This window comes from Fukomys damarensis, unplaced genomic scaffold (assembly GCF_012274545.1).
Source record: "Fukomys damarensis isolate Sample0158 unplaced genomic scaffold, DMR_v1.0_HiC HiC_scaffold_18, whole genome shotgun sequence".
In the NCBI taxonomy this organism is placed as follows: domain Eukaryota; kingdom Metazoa; phylum Chordata; class Mammalia; order Rodentia; family Bathyergidae; genus Fukomys; species Fukomys damarensis.
Window position 1 is genome coordinate 14,224,981 of NW_022900930.1, and position 25,458 is coordinate 14,250,438.

General features: G+C 32.4%; 1 protein-coding gene and 1 long non-coding RNA gene across 3 annotated transcripts in view; one reads left to right on the plus strand and one right to left on the minus strand.

Moving 5' to 3' along the window:
* LOC104860486 overlaps positions 1 to 13,783 on the plus strand; it is a 17,037-nt gene extending 3,254 nt beyond the window's left edge. Inside the window, exons 3-5 of the long non-coding RNA XR_779708.2 lie at positions 11,160 to 11,239; positions 11,489 to 11,609; positions 13,679 to 13,783. This is a non-coding gene — a long non-coding RNA (uncharacterized LOC104860486). The remainder of the gene's footprint in view (positions 1 to 11,159; positions 11,240 to 11,488; positions 11,610 to 13,678) is intronic.
* The window catches only part of Sgcz (sarcoglycan zeta), an 871,344-nt gene that overhangs the window by 5,855 nt on the left and 840,031 nt on the right, over positions 1 to 25,458 (minus strand). For both annotated transcript variants that reach the window (XM_033765395.1, XM_033765394.1), the window contains 2 exons: positions 11,114 to 11,186; positions 1,277 to 1,400 (listed from right to left, as the gene is read on the minus strand). In XM_033765395.1, coding sequence (XP_033621286.1) covers positions 1,277 to 1,400; positions 11,114 to 11,186 — 197 coding nt within the window. The remainder of the gene's footprint in view (positions 1 to 1,276; positions 1,401 to 11,113; positions 11,187 to 25,458) is intronic.

The following is a 25,458-nucleotide window of genomic DNA, read 5'->3' on the forward strand; positions in this document are numbered from 1 at the left end:
CAAAAAAAAAAAAAAAAAAAAAACAAAACCAAACAAAACAAAAGGGTATAAAATACTTAAAGTAGAATTAAATATAAATAAGCAAAATGCCCCCAAAGCAAAAGAATAACCTCTAAAATGTCCAATCAGATTTGAAAAGGAACAGATAAGAACCCTACATACAATTAAAAGAAAGACATATGGATTAAATAAAAAAATTAGATACAGAAAATAATCTTGAAAATGTAAACATGAATGAAGTCCAAAAATAGTATGATGGATAGAGAAAGAAACTAAGAAAGAGATGCTCCAGGATTTGGTGAGAGAATAAAGATGTAAATTCTTCAGAGTTTCAAGAAAAGGCCATAAAGAGAATGGATGAGAGATCATATCTGAAGAGATAGCATTGACAAAAATATAAACATGTAGAAACAAAATCAAAATACATAAAAGAAATAATATCAATAAATATATGTGTCTTATGACATCATAGTGGAATAGTGGGAAGACACATGCAAGGGTTATTTGATGCAAGAAAATGCTTGCATGTATATAACTTTCTAGGAAATGAAAAATTAAAACAAATACTAAAATAAATCTTAGTTTTCTTATTAGAAAAATCAAGTTAGCATTCGTACAGAAACAAACCAAAAAGCCAAGCTCTAAGGTACTTTTTAGATGAAGATTTTTGTTTTTTACTTTGATTTTGTTGTAATCTGAGACAGAGAATAGACAGTCTACATGTTAATGGTATATTATATAATATTCACTAAAAATACTAATTGATTAATGCTTAAATCAGATTAAATATACTTATCTCTTCAAACATTTACCAGTTCTTTACAGTGAAAACTTTCAAAATCCTTTCTCCTAGCTTTTGGAAATGTGGCGCAATGTAATCTATAGTTGCTACACTATGCAATAGTACAGTAAAACTTTCTGCTTCTATATACAATAAATTAGTATCTGTTGATCAAACTTTGCAAGAACTTTTTGAGGACTGAAAGAGAAGAAACAAAGAACATCTTAATTTTTGATATTATCTTGATAGTATTATATTTATTTGCCTATTTGGAAACTAAGAGAATATAGGTGCTCCACTTAAAACTACTTTGTGTATGTATTTCAGTGGAAAATACAAAGGCCTTTCAAGTTCCATATTAAAGAAATATTAATATCGCCATGTTTTCAACTTTCTCACAAAGCAGTTCTGTGTGTCCCATCTGTAATCTTTTGCCTATAACCTCAAAGGTGACACACTCAGAAGTCCAGGACAACCCCCTTCTTGAAGACTCACCTCACCCTCTGTAGACTGTAGGTGTAGTTCCTTTCGGCAGGTAGCCTTCAAGTCACCTGCAGCAGCGCTCACCTGGATTCCACGAGGAGCTTCCATTATCAAGGACCTGGTCGGCGATTCAAGCCTAAGAGGAAACGAATAGAATCATTAACAGTAAGGAAAAAATTATAATGAACTAAAGACAATATTATTCAACTGAAAATAACGAGCCAAACAAACCATAAGCAGGCATAAATAAAAACCTTTGGCATTTCAAGCATAATTTCAACCTAAATGAGTTTTAGAATATTTACTGCTCTATTTATTTTGGCTTGCCATAAAAATCCTAATTTGTTCACATCAATTATTTACTGTAATTTGTATAATGATTTATTTAAATTTCTTATGTTGTTTCCCTTTATAATGTTCACAAAAAGTAGGTCAAAATAAGCTTACATGTTTAAATATTTTATCTATTATCAATATTAATGATGGAATCTTAATAAATAAATTGGCATAATTTAGGATGCACACACTCCTTAATAAACAGTCCTAGGATTGCAAAGATGAAAACTTTAATGAAAGTCATTCATATTTCAAACTTCCAAAAGTGTGGAGTCAAATTTTATAAAGTAGAAAAATCTCAAAGTACTTTTTACGCTTCTAGAAATTAATTAAAATAAATAGCATATTTTGTGCATCAAATGACCTATCTTTGTCAAGTGCACTATCCACAGAATGACATTAGTCTGAGAAAGAAAAATCAAGTGGGGGATGGTATACAGAGACTAGAATGCAGTGATAAAAATGTTAGAGAAAAGCCAATGTATACTATGTGCTTTTTGGGAGGGTGGGGGGATAAAACTTCTGTTCTGGAGATGCAAGTGCCTTGTTTCCTTCAGCCATTAGGCCCATCAAGCTCACATTCACCGTAATTCAGAGGAACTGGCCTCCTTTGAGGCAAGAGATCCGCGTTGTTTTGCAGGAAGAACCCCATCAGAAGGATTTCTGAAGTTCAGCTCCTCAGTAGAGAAGTCAAAAATAAAGGGTTGAAAGTGATACGGAAAGAGCTGAGTCGGCTTTAGAAGCGATTGCAAAGCTTTCACCTGATTTGTTTCAGGCCTCAAGATACATGAAACTTTCATCTTCAGGAGCCATATGACATCTTCATGCAACCCCTGTAGAGGTCAGGGATTCCATATCTGCTTTTTTATTTTTTAATGTCTATGTTTTGCTCTTGGTTTAAACAAAAACACTTACATTTTTCATACAACATTTGAAATACTGAAAAAAATCATTCAGTCCTACCACACAAAAAAATACAGTATCCAAATTTCAATATCTGAATGCTGAAATATGTATTTTATATGTGGTGTCCCCTGTACACTCTCCAACATACACTACCGTGATAGGTGTGTCTGTGGTCCTTGGTATTTCTATTTGGTGCTATTAGCTGTAGTTACATTTATATCTTTAAACATTTGGATATGTTTGAGCCATTCACTCACTAGTGAGTGAGAATTTAAAATGAATTGCTCTGCTAAAACAGATTATGAATCTAATATTAAAGAAAACACAATTTGTTGAGCTTATAATGGAAGGAAAAGCACACTTATTTATCCAGTCATTGATGTGGTTCACCTTGTTTCCAATGAAAGTTTGAGGTCATTACTCATATATTTGATGATTAAATGTGTCTATCAAATATGCAAAAGTTTTACATTGCGTGATATTTGGTACTGGAACATTAAATATAATAAGTATATCTGGGTTTCTGGGTCTTTCCATTTTCTTCTCTATTAATGATTTAATCGGAAAGTATTCATTTTATCCATAATTATTCTAGACTGCAGGTATTCAGTGCCAGCGTGACCACAGCATAAAGCACATTTACCACATTCAGAGGATATCTGTTAAAAAGACAGTAAATATTAGTAGCTAATTAAAGCCAGGCTCAAGAATGTTAGCTAGCATCAACAAACCAGAGTTTCTCCTCCAAATTGAGAATTATGATGTTTATAAAGGACTTTGTTATAAAAATTAAAGGCAGTAAGTATGTAGCAAGAAAAAACATCGATCTGTTAATGGCACATCTTCCTCAGTCCTATTTCTTTGTACTCCTCCATGTTTTTCGATTCACTGAGTGGAATCTGTTGGCCCCAGTGATGGAAGACAGAGAAACCAATAGAAATCTACTGATTTTCCTAACTTCATGCACATTTTGAATTGAAAAACACCCATGCCCATTTGATGTAATGACTCTGCACATTAAGAAAACATCAGAAGGAAAATGAGATAAATGAGAATCTGTTGTTATTTCCCACATATTAAGAAAAAGTTTTCTCAATCCACTGGATAGAGCGGATTTGGAGCAAAATCAAAATTGATCTAAAAATTTCCCTACGTGCTACAGTTTTTATGTGGTAGGTGAATACCAAACATTTAAATTAGATTTTATAAGAATATCTTCACTTCTTTTTGAAACTAATTATTTTGCTTTCAACACACATATTTATGCATCACAAAATACAAAACAGTATTAGCAAAGTAACTGCACTTTTACATATTCCCAATTTCCTCAAATGCTTCAGTAATTAAAGACTTGGAAGTTCTAACTGAATTCATTGCAAGTCTTAATAAAATTAAAAGTACCAATGATTAAGCAAAATTGTGTTTGTTACTGATTTAGGGGTTTCGAATAATATCCAGTGTTCAGGCAAGTAATAGGCACTAAGAATCTAAAATTGTTTAGGGAGTGTTCAATTAAAGAGTATAGAAAATATTTAGAGGGCTTGTACTTTCTACTAACAAATAAATATGTTGCTGAGTCAAATACATTTTTACGGCCATAAAACTTAAAGCAGGCTTGTGAACTATTTTATCTTTTCTTGCTTAGCAAAAACAAACTAGTTATTGTGGGCAAAAATCCTAACGGGACAACAATATATAAGGGGACCTTAAAATCTTGAAACTGTACACTATTATGAATAGCAAAGTTTCACTGCAAACACTTGCAGCTGCATCGTATCTGAATCATTCAGGGTCGATATGTGTAATTGCATGTTTACACACTTAATTACCTGGAGCTGTGCACTGTCTCTATCCACAAACTGAATAGAGTAAAAAGACACTTCTTCTCATAAATACTGTACAAATTTTATCCTGTGCCTCTGTGTAAACTCCAAGAGGGTTAACTCCATATATTCTAAGAAACTACTCTTTGCCTGTAACCACAGCAGTTTCATTACTTCTTCAAAAAACACTAAAATTAGATGTTCCTATGATTATATTACATTTCCAAAGGACATTATTAAACAAATAGCTGCAGACACGAAGTTTAAATGATCTGAAAAAAACAGCGAGGAAGCATCACATATTACTAGCGATGTCAGCTTATCAAAATTAGTTAATGATTATGTGATTATATATTTCATGGACTATTTTACAAATTATATTTTATCAGACTTTTATTATAGCTATGTGATTCTGGAAACTAAAATATAAATTGCAGGATATTAGAAAACTGTTCTCTGGATTGTAAGTGTGGCAGCATACTATAAATACATGCAAATTATTCCTAAGAATCAGCCTGGGAAATCGAGGTATAAACTCACTGAATCTTAATTACTATGTGCAAGAATTATATCAACATAATGAGAGAATTAAAGTGGAAATTTGAATAAGAAATTACACATAATTCTACTTCAAATTTTAAATCCAGTTAAACTCTGGAACACAATTACCTAATAAATAAAACCATAATTGCAAAGCATTATAAAAATAGAATATTGTCTTCATGACAAAACATCACTAGATTAGCACTTCATTATTAGTTAGCCGTAGAGTTGTAATAATGCAATAAAAGCTAATATTAATAATGGAAAATACTCTATGCTTAAAAATGTGTGGATTACTCTTACATATCCTACCTAACATGAAGTGGGCACTCTAATTATTCACACTTTACCTACAAAGTATCTGAATATTAGAGTGTTTGGGTTATTTCCTCAGGATTATGTATCCAGGCCAATGACTCCAGAACAGACAGAACAATTTTGAAAAAGAACAATATTAGAGAACTTAAAAATTTACTACATAGCTGTAGTAATCAAGATAGTTCTGGAATGGTATAAGGAAAATAAATCAAGCAATGGGATAAAATAGCTTCCATAAATGTCCTTTCCTTGTGTGGTCATCTGCTTTTGGCCAAGGACAATAAAGTGATCTAATAAGAAAAGCAAGGTGTTATAAAAAATGATGACAGAATAACAGACATCTATGTGGAAAAAATGACCTTTGATCTCTGCCAAGAACCAGCATCACAGGTAAAAATTAAACATGTAAAGCTTTGAAAGGAAAACTTTGTGACATGAAAGTCAGTAATACAGCCACAAAAAGTAATAACAAGTAAATATTCAAAAATATAAGTCAAATACCTTCACAGTCAAAAAGTGCCTTTCAAAACCACCTTTGAGGAAATGAATCTAGAATATATGCATCAGAAAATAATACACACAAACACATATGGGCTGATGTAGGGATAGATAATCTTCTAATTTAACATAAAAATAAAATATTTGACCAAATATTCCACTGAAGAAAATAGAGTTTGTTAATGTTTTCATGAAAAATTGAGTAGTAAACTTAATCACTAGGTAATGACAAATTAAAACCAGAATGTGGCTCCAGTAAGTGTCAGAATGGCTTGACTTTAATCATTTTGCTAATACCAAATATTGTTGACAGTATTTGTTTTTGTTGTTGTTGTTTGAGACAGGGTCTCACTATGTAGCTGAGACTGACCTGGAACTCACTATGTATCCCGGGCAGGTCTCAAACTCACAGTGATCCTCCTGCCTTAGCCTCCCAAGTGCTGGGATTACAGGCATGTGTCACCATGCCCTGCTATTGTTGACAGTATTGAAGAAGAAACTTTCATCTAATTTTAATGAAGAAGTAGGTAAAATGAAATAGCCATTTTGAGAAATTCTGGTATATTCAGAATTATGTAGGATGAATGAAACCTTACAAAGAAGAGTCTATGTTATATGGTATTAATATTTACAGCTAAATGAGTTTCATCCATAGTTTCTTTTTAACATAATGGAGGTCTTTTCCCATGAGTGGTGTGAAAATTCAATAGGTAGAAGCATGAAGAAATATTCGTAAAGGAAAAGAAAGATTTATATATTGAAAGCTATCTGGGTTACACAAGCGTACGTATTTGTCAAAACGCAGCATATGTACATGTTAACTTCATGTATATTTTTGCACAGATTTTTTTAAATGAAAAGAAACTGCATGTATACCTTGAATATTGACAATCACATCTTGGAGGAATTAGGTATATGCAGATTTATTCTTTTTTTTTTTTTTTAGTGAGATAAAGTAGGAATTGTTTTTAAAAAGTACATTGGTTTAGCTGAGTGGTGCTGCCACCTGCCTTGCAAGTGCAAGGTCCTGAGTTTGATCCCTGGTACCAAAAAAGAAAATTAAAAATAAATAAATAAATAAATGCTTTGCATAAAGTTAATACTTTTAATTAATATTTTTCAATCATAAATCTAAAAATTGGTTATTGGAACACAATACTATCTTAAACTGATGAAAATATTTATGAGAAATTAATATCTGACCAATTTAAAATTTATCTCAGGGTAGAAATTACTAGGATACCAAAAATAATATTTAATAAATTGACTAGCTGTATTGAAGAAAATAAAATTAGCTTTTAACACGTTCCCAAAACAACTTCTAGATTTATCTACTGAAAATACTAAAACTAATGCATAGATGAGAAACTGATTTTCATTAAATATTAGAAGAAAGTTCAGAATGCAATCTCTAATTTTATCTTTTTCAAAGGAAAAATGTTAAGAAATAACTTACAATGCAAAGTAAAAAATTAGAAGAACAAAAAACATCCAATTAGAGAAAAAGGAAATCTTTGAAGGCAAATGGAAAGCCAAACGTCAGAAAGGAAAATGCATATAGAATATATGTGGTCATGAAATTTATTTATATATTAATTTATACATGCAAATTTATACGAAGTTGCTTTGCAGAATAAATAAGGCAAATATCTTATTGTGAGAAAGACTTTACCCTCTTTTTGATGAATATATCACTGATTAATAAATGATACAGATGTCAGAAGACCAAAAAGGTTAAAAATACCAGTGGTTACAGAAGGGACTCGGGATTTAGCTCAGTGGTTCTGCCACCTGCCTTGTAAGCACAAGGCCTGAGTTAGATCCCTGGCACCAAACCAACCAACCAACCAACCAATGGTTACAGAATATATTTACCAAGGCCATCGTATTTGTGCACAGGCAGTGTGTGAAGGGCATGGGTGTGCCTCTGCATTTTTCAGGGATTTTTTTTAATCTTTTCTGTTATGTGATAATGTAATTAAGGATAAACATCTGTACAAATATTTTACAAATCACAGTAGTATAAAATAGAGTTGTTTTTCCTATGTACTTTGTCTTTCTCAAGTTATCGTAGAATCTCAGTGAAAGTTTTTGTTTAAGATATCATACAGTGATTAAATTTAAAAACGTAGTGGCCTGCTCCTGCAGAAGCCTCTCAATATTCTGCGAAGGGAATCCATTCTTCAAAAGCTGCAATGTAATTACTAAATAGAATGTAAGTATTTTTCAGATGTAAGTATTGTGTAGTTCATTTTAGCTAAATATTTAATACTGCTAAAGATGTAGAGTAATTTGCAGTTTTAATGATGGAATATAGAACTAAAGAGAAAAGTATATTAAAAAAAATAACCAATGCAAACTGCCACTGAAACATAGCAGAAATCTTACTGTCTCATCATTCCCAGATTATTGTGCGCTTTCTTCAGTTATAAATCCTATTAGTTTTTGTTCTACACCTCCATTGCAATTTGTTCCTTTAAATTAGATCAACCAAATCTCTTGATCAACAAATGCTCAATGTTCCCAAGACTTCAAGCTAGTGTAAGCTTCTTATAATACTCACTCACTTATAACTCTAAATAAATTTGCAAATACATACCAGAAGGAAGCAAAAAAGGGAGGAAAGAAAAAAAAAGGGGAAGGGAGATTCTGAAAGAAGGAAAAGAAAGGAAATAAAATAAAATAAAATAAAATAAAATGTACTACTTTAGATATATAGGTAGACAGTTGATAGGTAGATAATTTTTTTTTTCAAGGAGCAAAAAATAGCAGGATAGTAGTTTACCTCTTTCCTGGAAAAGTGAACCAGGAAAAATACTTACTGTTTAAAGTATGGTAGATTTTGTTTGAATACAGAATTGATGTAAATTAGAGCTACAGGTTTCCAGAGATTAAGTTGAATTCTGCAAACCTTAGCACTTCAGTTTTCAATTGTATTTGTGTGAGAATGAGAATGACAAAAATGCCAATCATGTCATTAAATATTAAATTATTTCATTTTGCTGATTCCAAGTCAAGATTTATTTTTTATTTTTGGAACAAATAATAGATGTCATATCTAAACTGTCTTCGGACAATGAGAACCACCAAGTGGCCTTCATCCTTTTCACCATAGGATGAAGAAACTCTGAACAACAATAATTTAATTATATATTAATTTAAAATGAAAATAGTTTTAATACTTGTACAATTTCAGGAAAATATACTATCCTATCCTCACCAATTACCTAGTATGTATTTTCTTGGCCTTTAAAAATATGCATTCCTGCTATTAAAACAGCATCACAGTTTGTAATAAATCAAAGAAAAACCACAAGTGCACATGAAACCTAGTACAGAACTTGGTGCATATTGGATGATGAAAAATATTTTGAAGTAAATGATACAAATCCATATTTCTACAAAAAGTATTCATTATACTGTACTAAAAACATCTAAAGTAGTCTTTCCTAGTCTTTTTTTTCTTAATAACGAAAGAACTGAAGACAACATAACTTCTTACTCCCCAAACAACTATTTTATTTCCTTTTGTCAGTTCATCTCATTTTGTTGATTAGTTTCAGATGCCAACTCAAGAGTACTTCTCTTGCCCTGAAAGGAAACTTGTGAGCAGGCTTGTAAAGATTTTCTCAGGCATTCTGCTTTAATTTTTGGTACACAAATGAATAATTAAATATCCCAGTCATTACTGTGTTTTGTCTTTATTTCAGTTTCAGAATTTAGATTAGTATCACTCACCTTGGGGCTTCTAAATATGCTTTTAGCACTGAAGAGTAAGCTTAGCTTAGCTTAATGTGTTTAAATAATGGATGGATGATTTCAAAATAAAATCCAGAAACATTACTATACTAACTATAATTCAAATTAAGTATAATTTAATTCACAATCATACTTGTGAATTTTGAGATATGTCAGCCAGATTATTAAAGTAGCATTTAGTTCTCCTTCCTCTTTTAATAATAGATTTTATTAGTCAAAAAATAAAATTACTAAAATGATAGAAGTGATTTTTTTAGGAATTAAAAAGTTTCAACTCTTTTGGAATGCATTGGTACATTTAAACATATATTAAATTTAATTGTAATTTATTGTTTTCATTTTTAAATTCAGTGTTTAATTTACAAGTGAAACATAAAAACTATACATACGTATGGGGTACCATTTAAAGTTTTACTAAATGTGTGCACTGCATGATGTTTGAATTTATTTTATCTATTTCCTCAAAAATTTGTAACCTGAACAGATTCCACCTTGCCTCCCTCACCACATCCCCAGCCTCTTTTCAGCACCATTATGCTCTTAATTTCTGTGAGTTTAACTTATTCTTTATTCGAGGTATGAGTAAGATCAGGCCTCACTGGTTTTACTTTATCTGATTTCTTCATGAGATCAGTTGTAAAATGGTTGGTATCAGTGTTATCCGCATTTCCTCTAGCTGCCACATTCGCTATATCACATTTCTTTTGTTTTTCTTTCTTTCTTTTTCTTTTGTACCAGGGATCGAACTCGGGTCCTTACACTTGTGAGGCAGGCAGCAGCACCATTGAGCTAAATCCCTACCCCTGTTATCTTTTTCATTATAAAATTTTCTGATTAGTAGTCAAAATTAATAAATAGTTATGAAATTATTATTTATGAGATATCATTTTGGCTGCTATAGCACTAAGGATATGCAAAGAACTTGTGGCTCTTATTCTATTGTAGTTTATGACCTTGTTAGGAGTAATATAATAAACTAAATGCACAAAAGATTCTAAATTCCTAAGAAAAGGGCTATAAATCAATATTTTAGCACATTATGAGATGCTATTTGTATACACTCATCCACACTCTTAAATACCTCAGGACTTTACATAGAGTAAATATTTATTATTTTGCCCTTATTTAAAATGTGTTCGGATCATACAATGAAGCTCAATTTCCTGGTACTGTTTGTTCATCAGCTTGTTGAATCTGTTTCTTAAATCGGGAGAAATTGAGTCCTTTAGGAAATCTTAGTATAAACCAACACAGGTCTGTGAATCATTAATCTAATATTTCTAGTACACACAAATCATTTCTAAGATGACACTTTTTAACCTTTAGCTAAAAGTTTGAATGATATGTGTCTAGGTTATTATTTATAAACAAAGACTTTTTAATTAAATCAAAGTATTTAGCAGATTCTATGTGGTCATTGTGTTACTTTCAAAATTTGGAGGAATGAAACAGTTTTCCTCATCAGATGAAGCTTAAAAACGGTATATTTTAACAGCTAAAACATGGAAAAAACCCAATTTCCCATCAACTGGAGACTGGATAAAGAAGATGTTCATATATATAATATAATATATAACATAATAATATAAAATATAATATATAAAATAGTATAACTTATAATATTACAATAATATAATATGGCAGGGGGAAAGGAGGGAGAACTTACCTGAGGTCTTGGGAGGGTTCTGCTCTGATGTGAGGTGTCTCCACAGAGTGCCCAAATACCGCTCCCTCGGTGCCTGCAGGCAGCGTGAACACAGCAATGAGGATAAGCAAGTCCAGAGACAAAATGGTGAGCATTTCTCTATTTATGCATCAAACATTCTTCCCAAAATGGGTAGACTGGAAACGGGAGTATAAAAAATAAGAGAGAAACACTGGAAGAAGAGTAAAAGTAGTAAGGAGCTAAAGACAATAAATCTTCACTGCTAAGTCACTGCTAATTGCTTTGAAAATTACATTGTTATTTCAGATTGGATCAGAGCTTCCACTTTCTGATCAAACAACAAAGATCTCTTTACTTTCCCTGCTTATTTTCCAGTTAGGTGAATCTGAGGGAGGGAAAGGTCACAAGATTGACTTCTGCCATACTGCAAAGAGCAAAGCATAAATGAAAATGTGGAGTGTGAGTTCCAGTGCAGCATATTACCAGTTACTTAAAGGTAGGTCTCATGTGGTGCTTAGCAATCCTCTCATACATAGCTTCTTAGTGATCAGCAAACAGCAGAGAACGTGTCACATCACGTTGACCTCCCCGGAGTTTGTCTCAATCTATGAACAACCTCAGTTCGTTTCATTGCAGCTGAATTCATATGGGGTCATAGCCGTCGGAAGAGGTCCTGCACTCTAGCATCTTCCTTGTCAGTTGAATGACAATGAGTTTAAACTTTGGCCAACTGACTCCATTGGGTTTTCCAGACTCCTAGAAGCTGTCTGTAATTTAACTGAGAAAAACCAGAAAATGTTTTTCTCCTTAAAAATGAAGTGGATAAATTTTCTTTTAAAAAATACTATAGTGGACAAACCTTTTTAAAATAATTTCTAAAAATGTCTTAGATCATTTCCTTTAGATTAAACTGTTTTCAGTTTTATTTAATCTTCCTGAAATATCTTCTTGTATAAACGTTATGCCTTTTCCAAAACTGACTTCCATACTATTTTAATAATCAAATGAAATCTAGAACTACAAATTTAAACCTACAAAACAAATCTAGTACTGTTTAATAAAAAGGAACATATAAACTATATTAATTCAATAAGGAATCATGAAATTGCTGGTTGGAGGTCACAGCCCACATTTCAAATTTCTTAAAAATAACTGGCTACACACACAAAAAAACACATTATAAAAAGAGAACCAAGACCTGTCATGTAAAGGTACAAGAGATCCCAATAACGAATGTAATTGTACTGTATACCTAAAAACTGTACTGTGTACCAATAAACTCAATTAAAAATATTATAATCACCTGATGATTCATTTGAATAATATAGCACAATATTTCCACCAATTGATTCAATGAATGCATTGCAAATGTGTTCTAACAAAATGTTTTTTAAAAATTATGGACATAAAGAAAATAAAACAGCACAAAACTTACTCTCAAATGGAAGAGGGAGAGATCTTTCTTTCAAAGAGTGTGCCATGATTTTATCTATATTATGCTTCCGAGAGGAAAATTATAAAGTTCTGTTTCAGTCAATCCTTTTGGTTGCAGATTTCATTTTATATCCTAAAAGCTATGGGCTTTTGTTGACCTTTTACTGGGTTTTAGTATTTTTTTTTCCTAAGAAGCTCTGCATAGCATATAGTGCATTTTTAAAAATTATTTTAACAAATTCAGAACCATTATTTTTTAAGGTTTCTGCCCTATTCACATTTGTGTTAGATAATTTATTTAAATAAGTGGAAAATTAGGAAAAGCTCTAATTCTGTGATTATGCTTGGGGTGACATTTGAAAGTATTGTCTAATATATAAAACTGCATATCTCAAAGAGAAAGACTTTAAGATTTTAATATAAAATATAATATCCGTATACAATAGTCATCCATGTGCAAAGTTTATAAACTAGTTTCCACCACCATATGATTATGATAATTTCCCAGACAAGGTGATTATAACATAATGAATGAACAGTGACAACATTTTCAAACAGACTGTCACACATCCTGATTTAGGGAAAAATATATTGATGAGAAAGAAACTAGAATGTCCTCAAAAGTTTAACATTTGAGTGAAGACTAAGAAGTTATTGAGGTCATAATTATAAGGTTTAATATTGGAAATATGAATAATTTTTTAAAATTCTGGAAGAATTAAGGCTATAATATCATCTCCTTTGAGGCTCAACTGAATTACCATAAATAACTAACTAAATACAGGATTCTAGGCAATGAAAACTTACTCTCACTCTCCATATTGAGACCAAATTGATAATCCTTAAAGATATTCTTAAAGGGTGGAGAAAACAACATGAAATAGATATGTACTTTAACAGCAGAACAAAATTAAAAGTCAAAAATTTTCCACGAATTAGGAATTTTTGAAAATATACTACTAGGCTTGCCAAGTTCGACAAATAAAAACATAGGACAATGAAGCAACTTGAAATTTCAGATAAACCTCAAATCATTCATAGTCTAAGGGTGCACTATCTGTGGGATATATATTAAAAGGATTTGATTATTAAAATAAAATATAACAATTCAAATAAATTCATTTTCTACAGACTACAGATCTGATCCATCCCCTCTTCAGTAAAAGAATGTGGCAAAAATTCTCACATGGCAAGCTATGGAAGGGCATGGAGTTCGGCTCACTGGTTTGGACTAAATTATTGTTTTCATTGTTATTGTACAGTGACATATTCTTCTGTACTATACTGAAAAAAAGAGATACAGATTGTGATTCTACTTTATATTTATAAATAATTGAACACATTAACTAGGTTGCTATGCTTAAAAATCTCTAATGGGGAATAAAGCTATTTCTCATTGGAAGAAAGGCTAAATAACCTGAAAATTTGATTTTAAAAAGGTTGTATTTGTACTTTTTTAAGATGAAAATTAGTAGCCTTTACTATTTCAATGAAATGAATCAGGATCATAAATATTTATGACTGTGCATGGTAATGGGAGCGAAGGAAATCACTTTCACATATATATCAGCGTGGTGCCACACAGAATCTTTTACGGGAGAAATTCAGAACCCACGTGGCAGTAGAAGTTAGGACGATCATCACAATTTTTCCTCCCAGCCCCTCTCTCGTGGCAATTCACAAGAACTTTAGGCAGTATGGTAAATTTCAAATCTAAAATAAGCATGAAGACTAGGGCATATTTATCAAGACCTGAGGGGCAGGAAGATTCCTATTTGTTCATTATCTTCACATTTGAACCTGCATTAGTTAGTGGATGTACTCAACTGGTTTAGGAAGTCTGCATCCCCCAACCCACTCATTTATACTATTTCCTTTAAATTTAACATGGTCAAGGCACAGATTAGACTGTGAACCCTATCACTCTATCTCCAAGTCTCCTGTAATTTGTTTGTTTGTGTGTTCTGACAAGATGTTAAACCCTCTGGTTCTTGCGTGAAAGGAAAGTTCTAAATGATACTATCCCTGAGTGACCTATTTTTAACAGTTACAATTATATGACTTTTTCAACATATGAAAATGCATATATTATAAATCTTATCATTACTCCTCAAATACAAGTGGAAATGAATTTGGTCCTACAAATGAACAGAAAATAAATTATTTTCAGGTATGGATGGAATAATGATAGGAAAATTCATTAAAGTCACTTCTATTCCTTTATTAAAAATATTTTTCTAAGTTAAAAAAGCATCATTATTGCCCTTAAATGAAGAAACATCAACAAGTTTCAACATGTACTATATAATTTATTTATATTGATTTAGTAGTACAAATAGCGTTCTTGCTCCCAGCTAACTTCTGAAAATAAAAATTAAATAGTATTCTCTGGTAAACTATAAGTGTAAAAAAAAATCCAAATGTATAATTGATATTGTGTAACAGGAAAGAAGATATCAAGGTGTAGGGGAAGAGGGAGGGGTAGGGGAAAGGTAAGAAGGGAAAAGAAAAAATAAGAGAAAAAGGAAAAAATGAACACAAACTCTTTGTAAATAGGGAAGGGCGGAGAGGGTGAAGGGAGGCTAGGGGAAGGGGGAAAAATTAAGAACCAAGCTATGCCCTGGAAAGGTACAAGATCCCAATGATGAATTAACTGTACTGTATACCTAAAATGTGCCACTAAAAAACAAAAAAAAAACTATTCAGTACTCCAGTAAACTTACCGAACCAATCGATATCTCCCCTATACACATATTCTAGAATTATTTCCATGAATGCTGCTTTGCCAAACATCAGTACTTTGGTAATCAGATGCCACCAACACCTCAGTCCTCTTTTCTTCTACTCATCTATGAGACAGTTTTATTACTTTTCTCACCTCTTATGAAGAATGTCATCTCATCGTTATCTGAGCACATTTACACTTTTTGATCTTTCAACCTTCATTTTAAACCTATCAGGGATAGTTTGGAATTTTATGTTAAGTGTATATATTTCTTCCTTGTAAGGCCAAAACACTAAAAAACAATACATTTGTTCCATGCTAATGGGTTCTTGTTCACCACAGTATCTTACAGATATGATTAATAAACTTTGGTAAAGATAAAAATTTCAGGGGACTTATCTTTAAATGTTTTAGTCTTCCTTTTTTAAAAAAATTCCTTTGATTTCTGAAAGAACCGTATCCACACACCCACATCAGAAGCAAGAGAGGTGTCCCTATTACTGCACTCCTTGCTAAAGCTTTGATATCATTTCTATTTTCTGCCAGTAATACTCTACTGCCAAGTTATTTTCTATAAAAACAAATTTGATTTAAAATACTTTAAGAGGGCCGGGGATTTAGCTCAGCGGTTCGGTGGCCTGCCCAGCAAGTTCAAGGACCCGAGTTCGATCCCTGGTACCAAAAGAAAAAAAAAAAAAAAACTTTAAGAATTTAGTTGTCTCTACAAGTCATGCCCATATTCCTTATACGGACTTATTGGTTAAAAGTTCTGGGCAATTTGCATTTCAATAGCAATTAAAATCTTGCAAATTTTGAAATGTTTATAGGCTCTCAGGGTTCTATTTCATTTTCCAGCTTGCCCATTCTGCACCTTTCACACACCCTTTGATGGTAATCTGGACTCATTCTTCAGGAGATGATTTTATATTAGATTATTAATTTTATCTATGAAACTCCTTTGCAATCCTTGATGCTCTTCTTCCTTTGGGCTGGAATCACTGCCATAACATATATAATAACTGTGATGCAGTTTGCTTTAAACTCTGACCCTGTCATTTACGAGATCCTCTAAGTCAAGGACTTTATCTTATTCAAAATCGTGTGCTCAGTACTCACTATGGATTCTGACACATAGTAGATGATCAATAAGTGAAAGAAATAATAAGAATGAAAAATTAATAAAAGCATAAATCAATGATCTTTCTATTACATAATTGGTGTGTAAAGTATTAAAATTTCTATTTCCTAGCACAGTTTTTTGGTTAATAATTTAACACAATTTTTTTTTACAAATTTGGTAATAACAAAACAAGAGAAAACAACACTATACGCTTCATTCGAGACCAAGGGTAAGTTGCTAACATTTATTATAAAGAAAATATTTCAAAATCTCTTTACTTTTATTTGAGAACTTTTAATAATCTAAAAATGTCATAGAATATTTACTATTACATTGTAAATCATCTTACCCAATTCTAAAGGTTTTCAAAAGAAAAAAAGAATTAATATAATACTAAACATGTCACAATGAGGGAATTCTTATGATTTTTGATAAACATGAATGGAACTAGAAGAAATTAACTCAAATAAAGTAAACCAGGCACAGAATTACAATATTACTGATGTCATTAATATGTAAAATATTTTAAAAGTCAATCTCATAAAACAGAGTAGAAAAGTGGTCACTGGAAGCTAGGTAAAGAAGAGGTATAAGAAAAAGGGAAATGTTAATCAAATGTCACAAATTTTAGTCAGAGTGAGGAGAGATCAGTGTTAGAAAATAAATTATTTTCTGATTGAATGAAAATTTCTGTATTTTGGTGGAAACTACATTTAGGAAAATGTGTACTCCTCATACTCCCAGTAGTGATCACTAGAAACTTGGATATTATGTTAAAAGCAAATCCAAGCTGAGTAAGCTATTAATACTTTACAGAACTCATAACCAGTAACCATTCATAGTTTTCAGTCAAGTTCAAATCTCCTTATGTCAACATGTATTGTACTTGTGTACTCTGATGAAGTACCACGCTGTCTTACAGATGATAAACTACAAAAATAATCCATCACACGTTACCGATATTGCTGTTAGTTACTTTTCTTTCATTGCTAAGACAAAATATCCAACAGCCAAAGTTGGAGGGAAGGGATTTATTTGGCTTACAGTTTGTAGAGGTTTCAGTCCATAATTGGCTGGATCCAAGGCTGGGATGGCAGACAAGCATCACAGAGGAGAAACAACATGGTGCACACAAGGCAACAAAAGTAACAAGAGAATTTAACTATATTTTTCTGCCCCTTTTATCTTATTCAGACTACTGGGATTAGGGCAGTGCCAAACTAGTCACTCACATGTAGTGGTGTAGTAATCACACACCCTTAACCCCAGCCTCACACATTCCAAATTGTTTCCTCTGAAAAAGAAAGTCCCACCTCATCCACATAAGGCTTTGGGGGGACATTAAACACAAACCGTAACCATTACTAATAAATTTGGGCTTTCACATTTCTGAAATGCCTTGAAATCTCTCAGTAGAGAATGATTAAACAGTCCTGCAATATTTTAATATGAAGTGTTCATTTTATTCTAGGAAGCATAAGTTATGAAGCAAAAACATATGAACCTGTGTTTCTATACATATTATAATGTCTCACTAGAGAGTAAAAGACCCAAACTTTTATTAAGAATTCTGCAAACAGCCCCCAAATAAAACTCCCTTTGGATGCTTTTCCAGAGAATTGGAAAATAATAAATATGATGCTCTAGGAATTTAAGGGTACATTCATAACAAAATCCAGACAAGGTCTACATGAAAAGGGATATGTATTTCTTTTTCAATTCAGTTGGGTAGCCTGGCTGCATATAGTAATCTAAATTGGCAGCTCTTTTCCTTCAGAACTGAGTATGCATTGTATCATATCTCCTTGTCCTTGAAAGACTTTGCTGAGGAGTCTGTTGTTTTCAAATAGGTTTGAGTTCATAAGTGATTTGGCATTTTTTTCTTGCAGCTTCCAAAATTATTTTCTCTGAACTCCTTACATTTTAACTCTAATATGATCTGAATAGCATCTTCTCTTGTGATATGTGTTTGGGTTTTAAATGTCTACAGTTCCATTATTTCTTATATTTTTCCTTTATTGCTGTCTAAATGTAATGATTTATCACCTTTATCCATAAGCCCTGGGATTCTGTTTTCTTGGTCTGCGGATGAGAATGTCCACTCTATTTTTGTTTGACTTATTGATCTTTTCATTTCCAAAATGTGTTTGCCTTTTCTTCAGAATGTCTAATTATTTATCAAATATTCTATCATATCTTTCATCAAATTCTTCTACACAGTTGGTGAGAATGTAAATTAGAGTCATTGTGAAAATCATTGGGCAATTTCTACAAAAGCCTGCAAGTGGATCTATCATTTGATACAACTATTCACTCACAGATATGTTCCCAAAATGGTTAAAGCCAACACACCACAGAGATACCTGAATAGCCATGTACATTGCAATGAAATTCAGGATAAATATGCTATGTAAATCGCCCAAATGTCCATTTACAGAAGAATGAAGAAAAATGTAGTGTATGTACATGATAGACTATTATTCAGCCACAAGGAAGCATGAATTATGTCATTTGCAGGAAAATGGACCGAACAGAAAACCAAGATATCAAGTGAAATGAGCCAGGCACACAAGGTCAAATATCATGTGTTTTCTTTCATAAAAAATAATAGAAATAATTTGAAGTTAGAATAGAGACTGTTAAAGAAGAGTAAGGGTAGCAGAAAAGAGGTGAGAAAGGGAAAGGAGGTAATTGAGCATGACTGACATATATTCTATGCGCATGCAAATATACAAAAGTAAATCATGCTAATTCATGTAATACACACTAATTAAAACTATATTCATTATATATACGTATATAAATACAATACCTTCGTATGAAAAATTTTAAGAGGCAATTTAAAGGCTCATATTTATTAATGGGCACATGTATTAATATCATAAAAATCATATTAACATGCTGAAACTAGGAACAAATTAAGAAATATCAGGGCCAATTATTTAGGATATATCACATAAATATTAATTTGGTACCATAGAAAAATGCTTGATGAAAATTTTATAGTAATTTATTGATAGAGACTATTATATAATTATATGAAAAGATTTAGCCAAATCATAAAAGTAAGCATTTCTCTAATTTTGATGTTGAATGTGTACAAATGTCCATACATTAAAATGTTGGCCTGGGCTGGGGCTGAGTGGAGATTTGTAGATCAGTGGAGGTGAATGCTCCAAGAGGATTGTGGGAACATGGATTCCCCATCTTTATTTATTGTCTCACGAGGAGAACAGTTTGCTTCAACACATGCTCCCTGCCATTACCACCCAGCATGACTACCAGAGGCCCAAGGAAACGGTTCACATAATCATGCTCTGGAAGTCCAAACTGTGAATCGGATAACTTTTTTCTCTTCATAAGTTCAGAATAACAAGGATCTTACTATAGTACTGAAAAGATCACATAAGGTTGTTTCATAACTAATATCAATAATGATTAGCAACATTTATAAAAATAGGCAAAAAATTAAACTTCCTCCACCTGATAGTAATTAACAGTAATATCTGTAGCAACCTGAAATGTATTGGTAGCATGTTAAACGTTTAATTTAAAAATTGTAACATTTCATTTAAGGTACAATGTGATTTTATTGTTCGGCTTCTTAAAGTCACTTAAATTCTATACAGTGCTATAATTCTTACTACAGTTCAGATGAAAGGAAAATGAAGATATTTACAAAGTATATTGTTCTGAATGAAAAGCAAATGATTATGCTTCAAAGAGAATATGGTCTCCACATAAGAAATTCCAAATAAATGGATATAAAGTTCAATATATTATTGAGATGTTTTTTGGCTTGAAATTTTTTTAACAGTTGTGACCTCTTTATGAATAATTAAAAGAATAATTAAATTTAAAGAAAACAAACAAGTTTCAAATGTGTATGAGTATAATAAGATTTTCTACAGGACTATCCTATCCTGAAGTTGTTAATTCCTTCTTCCCATGAAAATTCAGTGGGATCATACACAGTATTTGATGAAACCAGATGAGCTGATTTTAAACCTGTATAAGACAATATTAACAATAATAAGGCAATCTGAATATCTCTCCACCAAATATAAAATAGGCAGAGTTTCCTGAATAGTTAATTCATTGTAAAGTTTTAATAATTAATTCAGTGTAACTGTGATAAAATTAGACTAATAGACTAATGGTTTAAAAGAGAGTTCCCAGAAACACAACATCAAATATGTTTACATGAACATTTCATTTATGACAAAGTAACTATTGACACAAGTGATGAGACAAAGTTAATCAATAGTAACAAGGTAATTTCTTTCATAAATAAAAAAATGAAGTTGCATCTATTGCTATGTGCAAGTCATTTCAGCTGAATTTAAAAAATGAAGAGCTGGACATGATAGTGCATGCCTGTAATCCCAGCACTGAGGCTGATACAGGAGGATCACCTCAAGTTTGAGGCCAGCCTGGGCTAGATAGTGAGTTCCGGGTCAGCCTGAACTACAAAGGGAGTCCCTGTTTCACCTCCCCTCAAAAAAAAATATTATGTGAAATTATAAAATTATAAATTGTGTAGAAGACAATATAGGAGAACATCTTTTTATTCTGGGTTACAGAAGGATTTCTCATAGCGCAAGCAAAAATTATATATTTGGTACATTAAATAAAACAATCAATGCACACATATCCAATGCACTGTCTTAGATATTGAAGAAGGTATTCACAACACAAGTTTGATACTTACAAAGGTTTATCATCAAAATATTAAAAAAACCTCTGAAAGATGATAAAAAGTTAACTGAGCCAATACAAAATTATGAAAAGTTTAAAGATATTCCCCATAGATCAAAAATAACAAGCTATCTTCAAAAAGTGATATTTACTCATTATTTATCAACATAAAACTCTGTGGTCTTGTGAAAATGTCAAATTTTAAACTATAAAATATAGTTCTATGAGTATAAGAATAAATCTTTAAATGAAATATGTAAAGCAGTATTAAGAAAGTAACTGGTATATATGACTATATTAATATAAAATAGTTTTCAATGGAAATATACCATAAAGCTTAAAAACTAAAGAACTATACTCTACTCTTGTATAACTGACTATCAACCACAAAGTACAAATAGCTCCAATAAATCAATAATTTTTTCAATGGAAATATACCATAAAGCTTAAAAACTAAAGAACTATACTCTACTCTTGTATAACTATCAACCACAAAGTACAAATAGCTCCAATAAATCAATAAGATAATAACAAGTAACTCACTTGAAAAGAAGAATAAAAAATATAATCTGGTAGCTCTTAGGATAAGAAGCCTGAATGACCCACACATAGAAAAAAAATCACATACTATAAACCAGGGAATTATAAAATAAACACAAAGATGCATAATTTTATTTGAATCTTTAGCGATAACTGGGACAAAAAAATTTCCATGGCTGAAATAAAATGCTATTCACTACTATTTTCCACTTAGGCTCATAGTGAATGATGCTATTATGAGGGTGTTTGGAAAGTGACCATTTTAAAGTATTTTTGACTGTTATGAAACAGCATTTTCACTGAAATAAAAATAAACTCTTTTTGAAGTAGTGAACTGTTTGTTGTTGTTGTTGTTGTTGTTTTTTGAGACAGGTTCTCACTATGCACTTGAGACTGACCTGGAACTCAGTATGTAGCCCAGGCTGGTCTCAAATTCACAGCGATCCTCCTGCCTCAGCTTTCTGAGTCCTGGGATTACAGGCGTGTGCCAATGAACTGCTTGTGCTTGATAACTGTTTTAAAATAGCAAGACTTACCAAATTAACATGCTTGTTCTGAATTATGTAAATTTTTGATGCTGTTGTTAAAATGACTCAAATCACACATGAGAAAAGTATAAAATAGGTATCAGACTTGCCTGGAAACTTTTCCATTTAGTGAAAATTCTGTGTAGCAATGTCTATTTTTTCAGATCTCTACATAAAATGACATAAAGTACATGGGCTTTCTATGACAGTAACATTACAGGGCATATTTCTGTAATAGAAAATTTGAGATGCAGCTCAATATATTGTCTTATCAGTAAAGTGATGTTCAGTGAATCATTAATTTTTTGAAATCTTAATTTTCTGTTATATAAAATAACTACTGTGTAAGATTTAAAAAGTATTATATTCATATACATACTTATTCTACTATAAGTACTTTCCAATTGCTTGGTATTACTGGTATGTTTGGAGTCAATTTAAAAGATGGTGTCTTATGATGATTCAGGGATATATAAATTTTCATTCATTGCTAATAGAAGTAAAAAGTGATGTAAGCTATGAAGAGTTTATACCACTTAATAAAACAACTCAATCTCAAGGCCTTTACTTTAAGTATGTAGTTACATATTCCTGCAAGATAATTGAGGATAGCCCTATGGAGGTTCATTGGATTAAATCAAAATATGCAGTGACAGACCAGTGAGGAAGAACAGAACCACACAGAGCTGAGCTGCTACCCCACCCCACCTCATCACTCCTGGGCCTCTGAGCAGTGCAGGAAAGTGAAGACTGGAGCCATGTGGGTGCCCAAAGCACCACCCATGTGCCATCCCATTGCCTCTGGCCTCCTGGTTGTGCCAGTACCTGGATCCACACTGTACAGGTACATAGCATCAAAAAAGCCATTGTCCTGAGGTCCAGAAATAGAGCAGAAGTAAACAAGGAAAAGAGGGCCTCTCTCAGGCTCTGTGATGAAAATTGAAGCCCACTGGAAAAGTGAAGAGAATCTCTGCAATAAGGCACACCAGACCACCCCACCATAGTTGGTAATATGGAGGGACCACCACCTCCCATCAGTACCTGGACTATCTTCAGGGGAAGAGCAGCTGGAAACTGCACTAGAACCTTGCAGAGTTCAACCCTGCAGGGCGTCAGGGAACTCAATTTGGTCCTTGTAGCCAGAAATTAGCCTCAATATCAGGGATCTGCTGCTGACTTGCTGAGACTATTTGACTCACACTGCTGCCAACATTTTCTACTGTGACCCCACAGACATACCCTGAAGGAGACCCTTCATTTTTTAAAATTTTTTTCTTTTCCTCTTATTTTTAACTTTTTCATAACCTTTTCAAATTAGTTTTTTTCTTTTTTCTTCTTCCTTTATTTCTCTTGCTCACTCTTTCACTCTCCCACATTATTCTTCATCTCCCTTTTTGTTCCTGCTACTGACCTAATTCAGATTTCTCTTTTTTTCTTCTCTCTTTTTCCTTCTCTCAATTGTCATTAGTTTTAAAGGAAATTGAATACATTTTGTAGCTTTCATATCGCTGTTAGGTTGTTCTATTCTTGTCTTTGGTCCTTCATTCTGTCTTCAAAAGTTTCCTAGAGTTAATGTGATCTTCCTGTGTCCTCTGGCCTCACATCTAACATTTTCCTATCCTTCTACCTATCTGTTCTTCTCTCCAACTCCTTGTAAGTCCTCATCCTGAAGGGTAAAGTTGCTATATTGAAGATTTTATACACTACACACATATTTTGGGCTGGTCCTCAATTTTTATTTAATTCACATGGTTTAAAGGTGATAGATTAGTAACTGCCACAAATCATCATTTTCTAAGCTATGCTTGATGCTATTGTGTGTCTAATTGTATCACTTGGACTAAGGTGTTATGATCTAATGAGTTTTCCTTCCTGGTATTATAAAAATGAGATTGCCTCAGTCATTAGATACTCAAATCTACAGACCAGCTATATATGGACGATCAAAGTATTAACCCAGGAACTGAACCAAAGGCACTACGAATAACAAAAATAGAAAGGAAAAGACATTTAAGCAAGGCACAAACACATATTTCCAGCTCAGCAAAGGCAAAATCCGATAAAAAACAAAGTGGAAAAGTCTGATAATCAACTACCTGGACAGCCTGAACTGATAGCACAGGAAGTAACAAAACAGATGAATGAGACTCTAGAAAAAAATCAAAACAGAAATAATTTCCCAGATAACTATAGTATGGTATGCACAGTGAAAGACATGATTAGAGACTCTAGAACAGAAAAAGATTAAAAAAAAAAAACAAAAACAGATGAGTTCAGGATCATAATAGAAGCCATGAATGCTCAGCATAGAAAAGAAGTAGACTCCATGAAACACATTCAGATATCCAGCAGATTAAAAACTCTTTGGAAAGAATATAGAACAGACTGAACAAATCTAGAGACAGAATATCAGATATAAAAAAATGGGATGCTGGTCAGAGATCATGAAAAGAAAGATTACTTAAAAATAGTAAGGGACCATTCAAAATCCATCCAACAGCTCCTAGATGATGCACAGAAGAATAATATAAGACTGGTAGCAGTCCAGGATGAAGAAGGAGAAAGTACAAATGACATAAAAAAACTGTTCACAGAATTAATGACAGAAAACTTCCCAAAATAAAATAATTTGACATACAGACAAGTGAAGCATATAAGACTCTAACTAGTTATGATTAAACATATCTACATCTATCCATATAATAGTTAAGATCTGAGAAACCCAACAGAAGAACAAAATTCTACAAGCAGTAGAGAAAAGAAACAAATCACATGCAAAGGAAAGCCCATCAGAATCACAGCAGACTTTCAACACACACTCTCAAGTCAAGGAGAGCCTGGAGTGAGGTATTTCAAGCCCTGAAAGAAAACAAACTCCAATTTATACTGATGTGACCTGCAAAACTGTCTTTCAAAATTGGTGGGGAAATAAGATACTTCCACAAAGAACATCTGAGAAACATCCTTAATACCAAACCAGCATGCCAAACAATTCTAAAAAATATCCTAGAAAAAGACTATGAAAGTCACAACTCCATGAAGCCCAACAGTTCAAATCCAGCAGTCAAGCCAAGGAATTAAAGGGAGAGGGGCAAAATTAAAATAAGCCAGCAAAAGGAAAATAACAGAACCATGTAAGTCAGTACATATCAGTTATAACCATTAATGTTACTGGCCTCAATGTGCCAATCAAAAAATCAATTCACGGAATGGATTCAGAAGCAAAATCCAACAATATTCTGTATACAAGAAATACATCTACTTGAAAAAGAAACCCATAGACTGAAAGTAAGAGGATGGA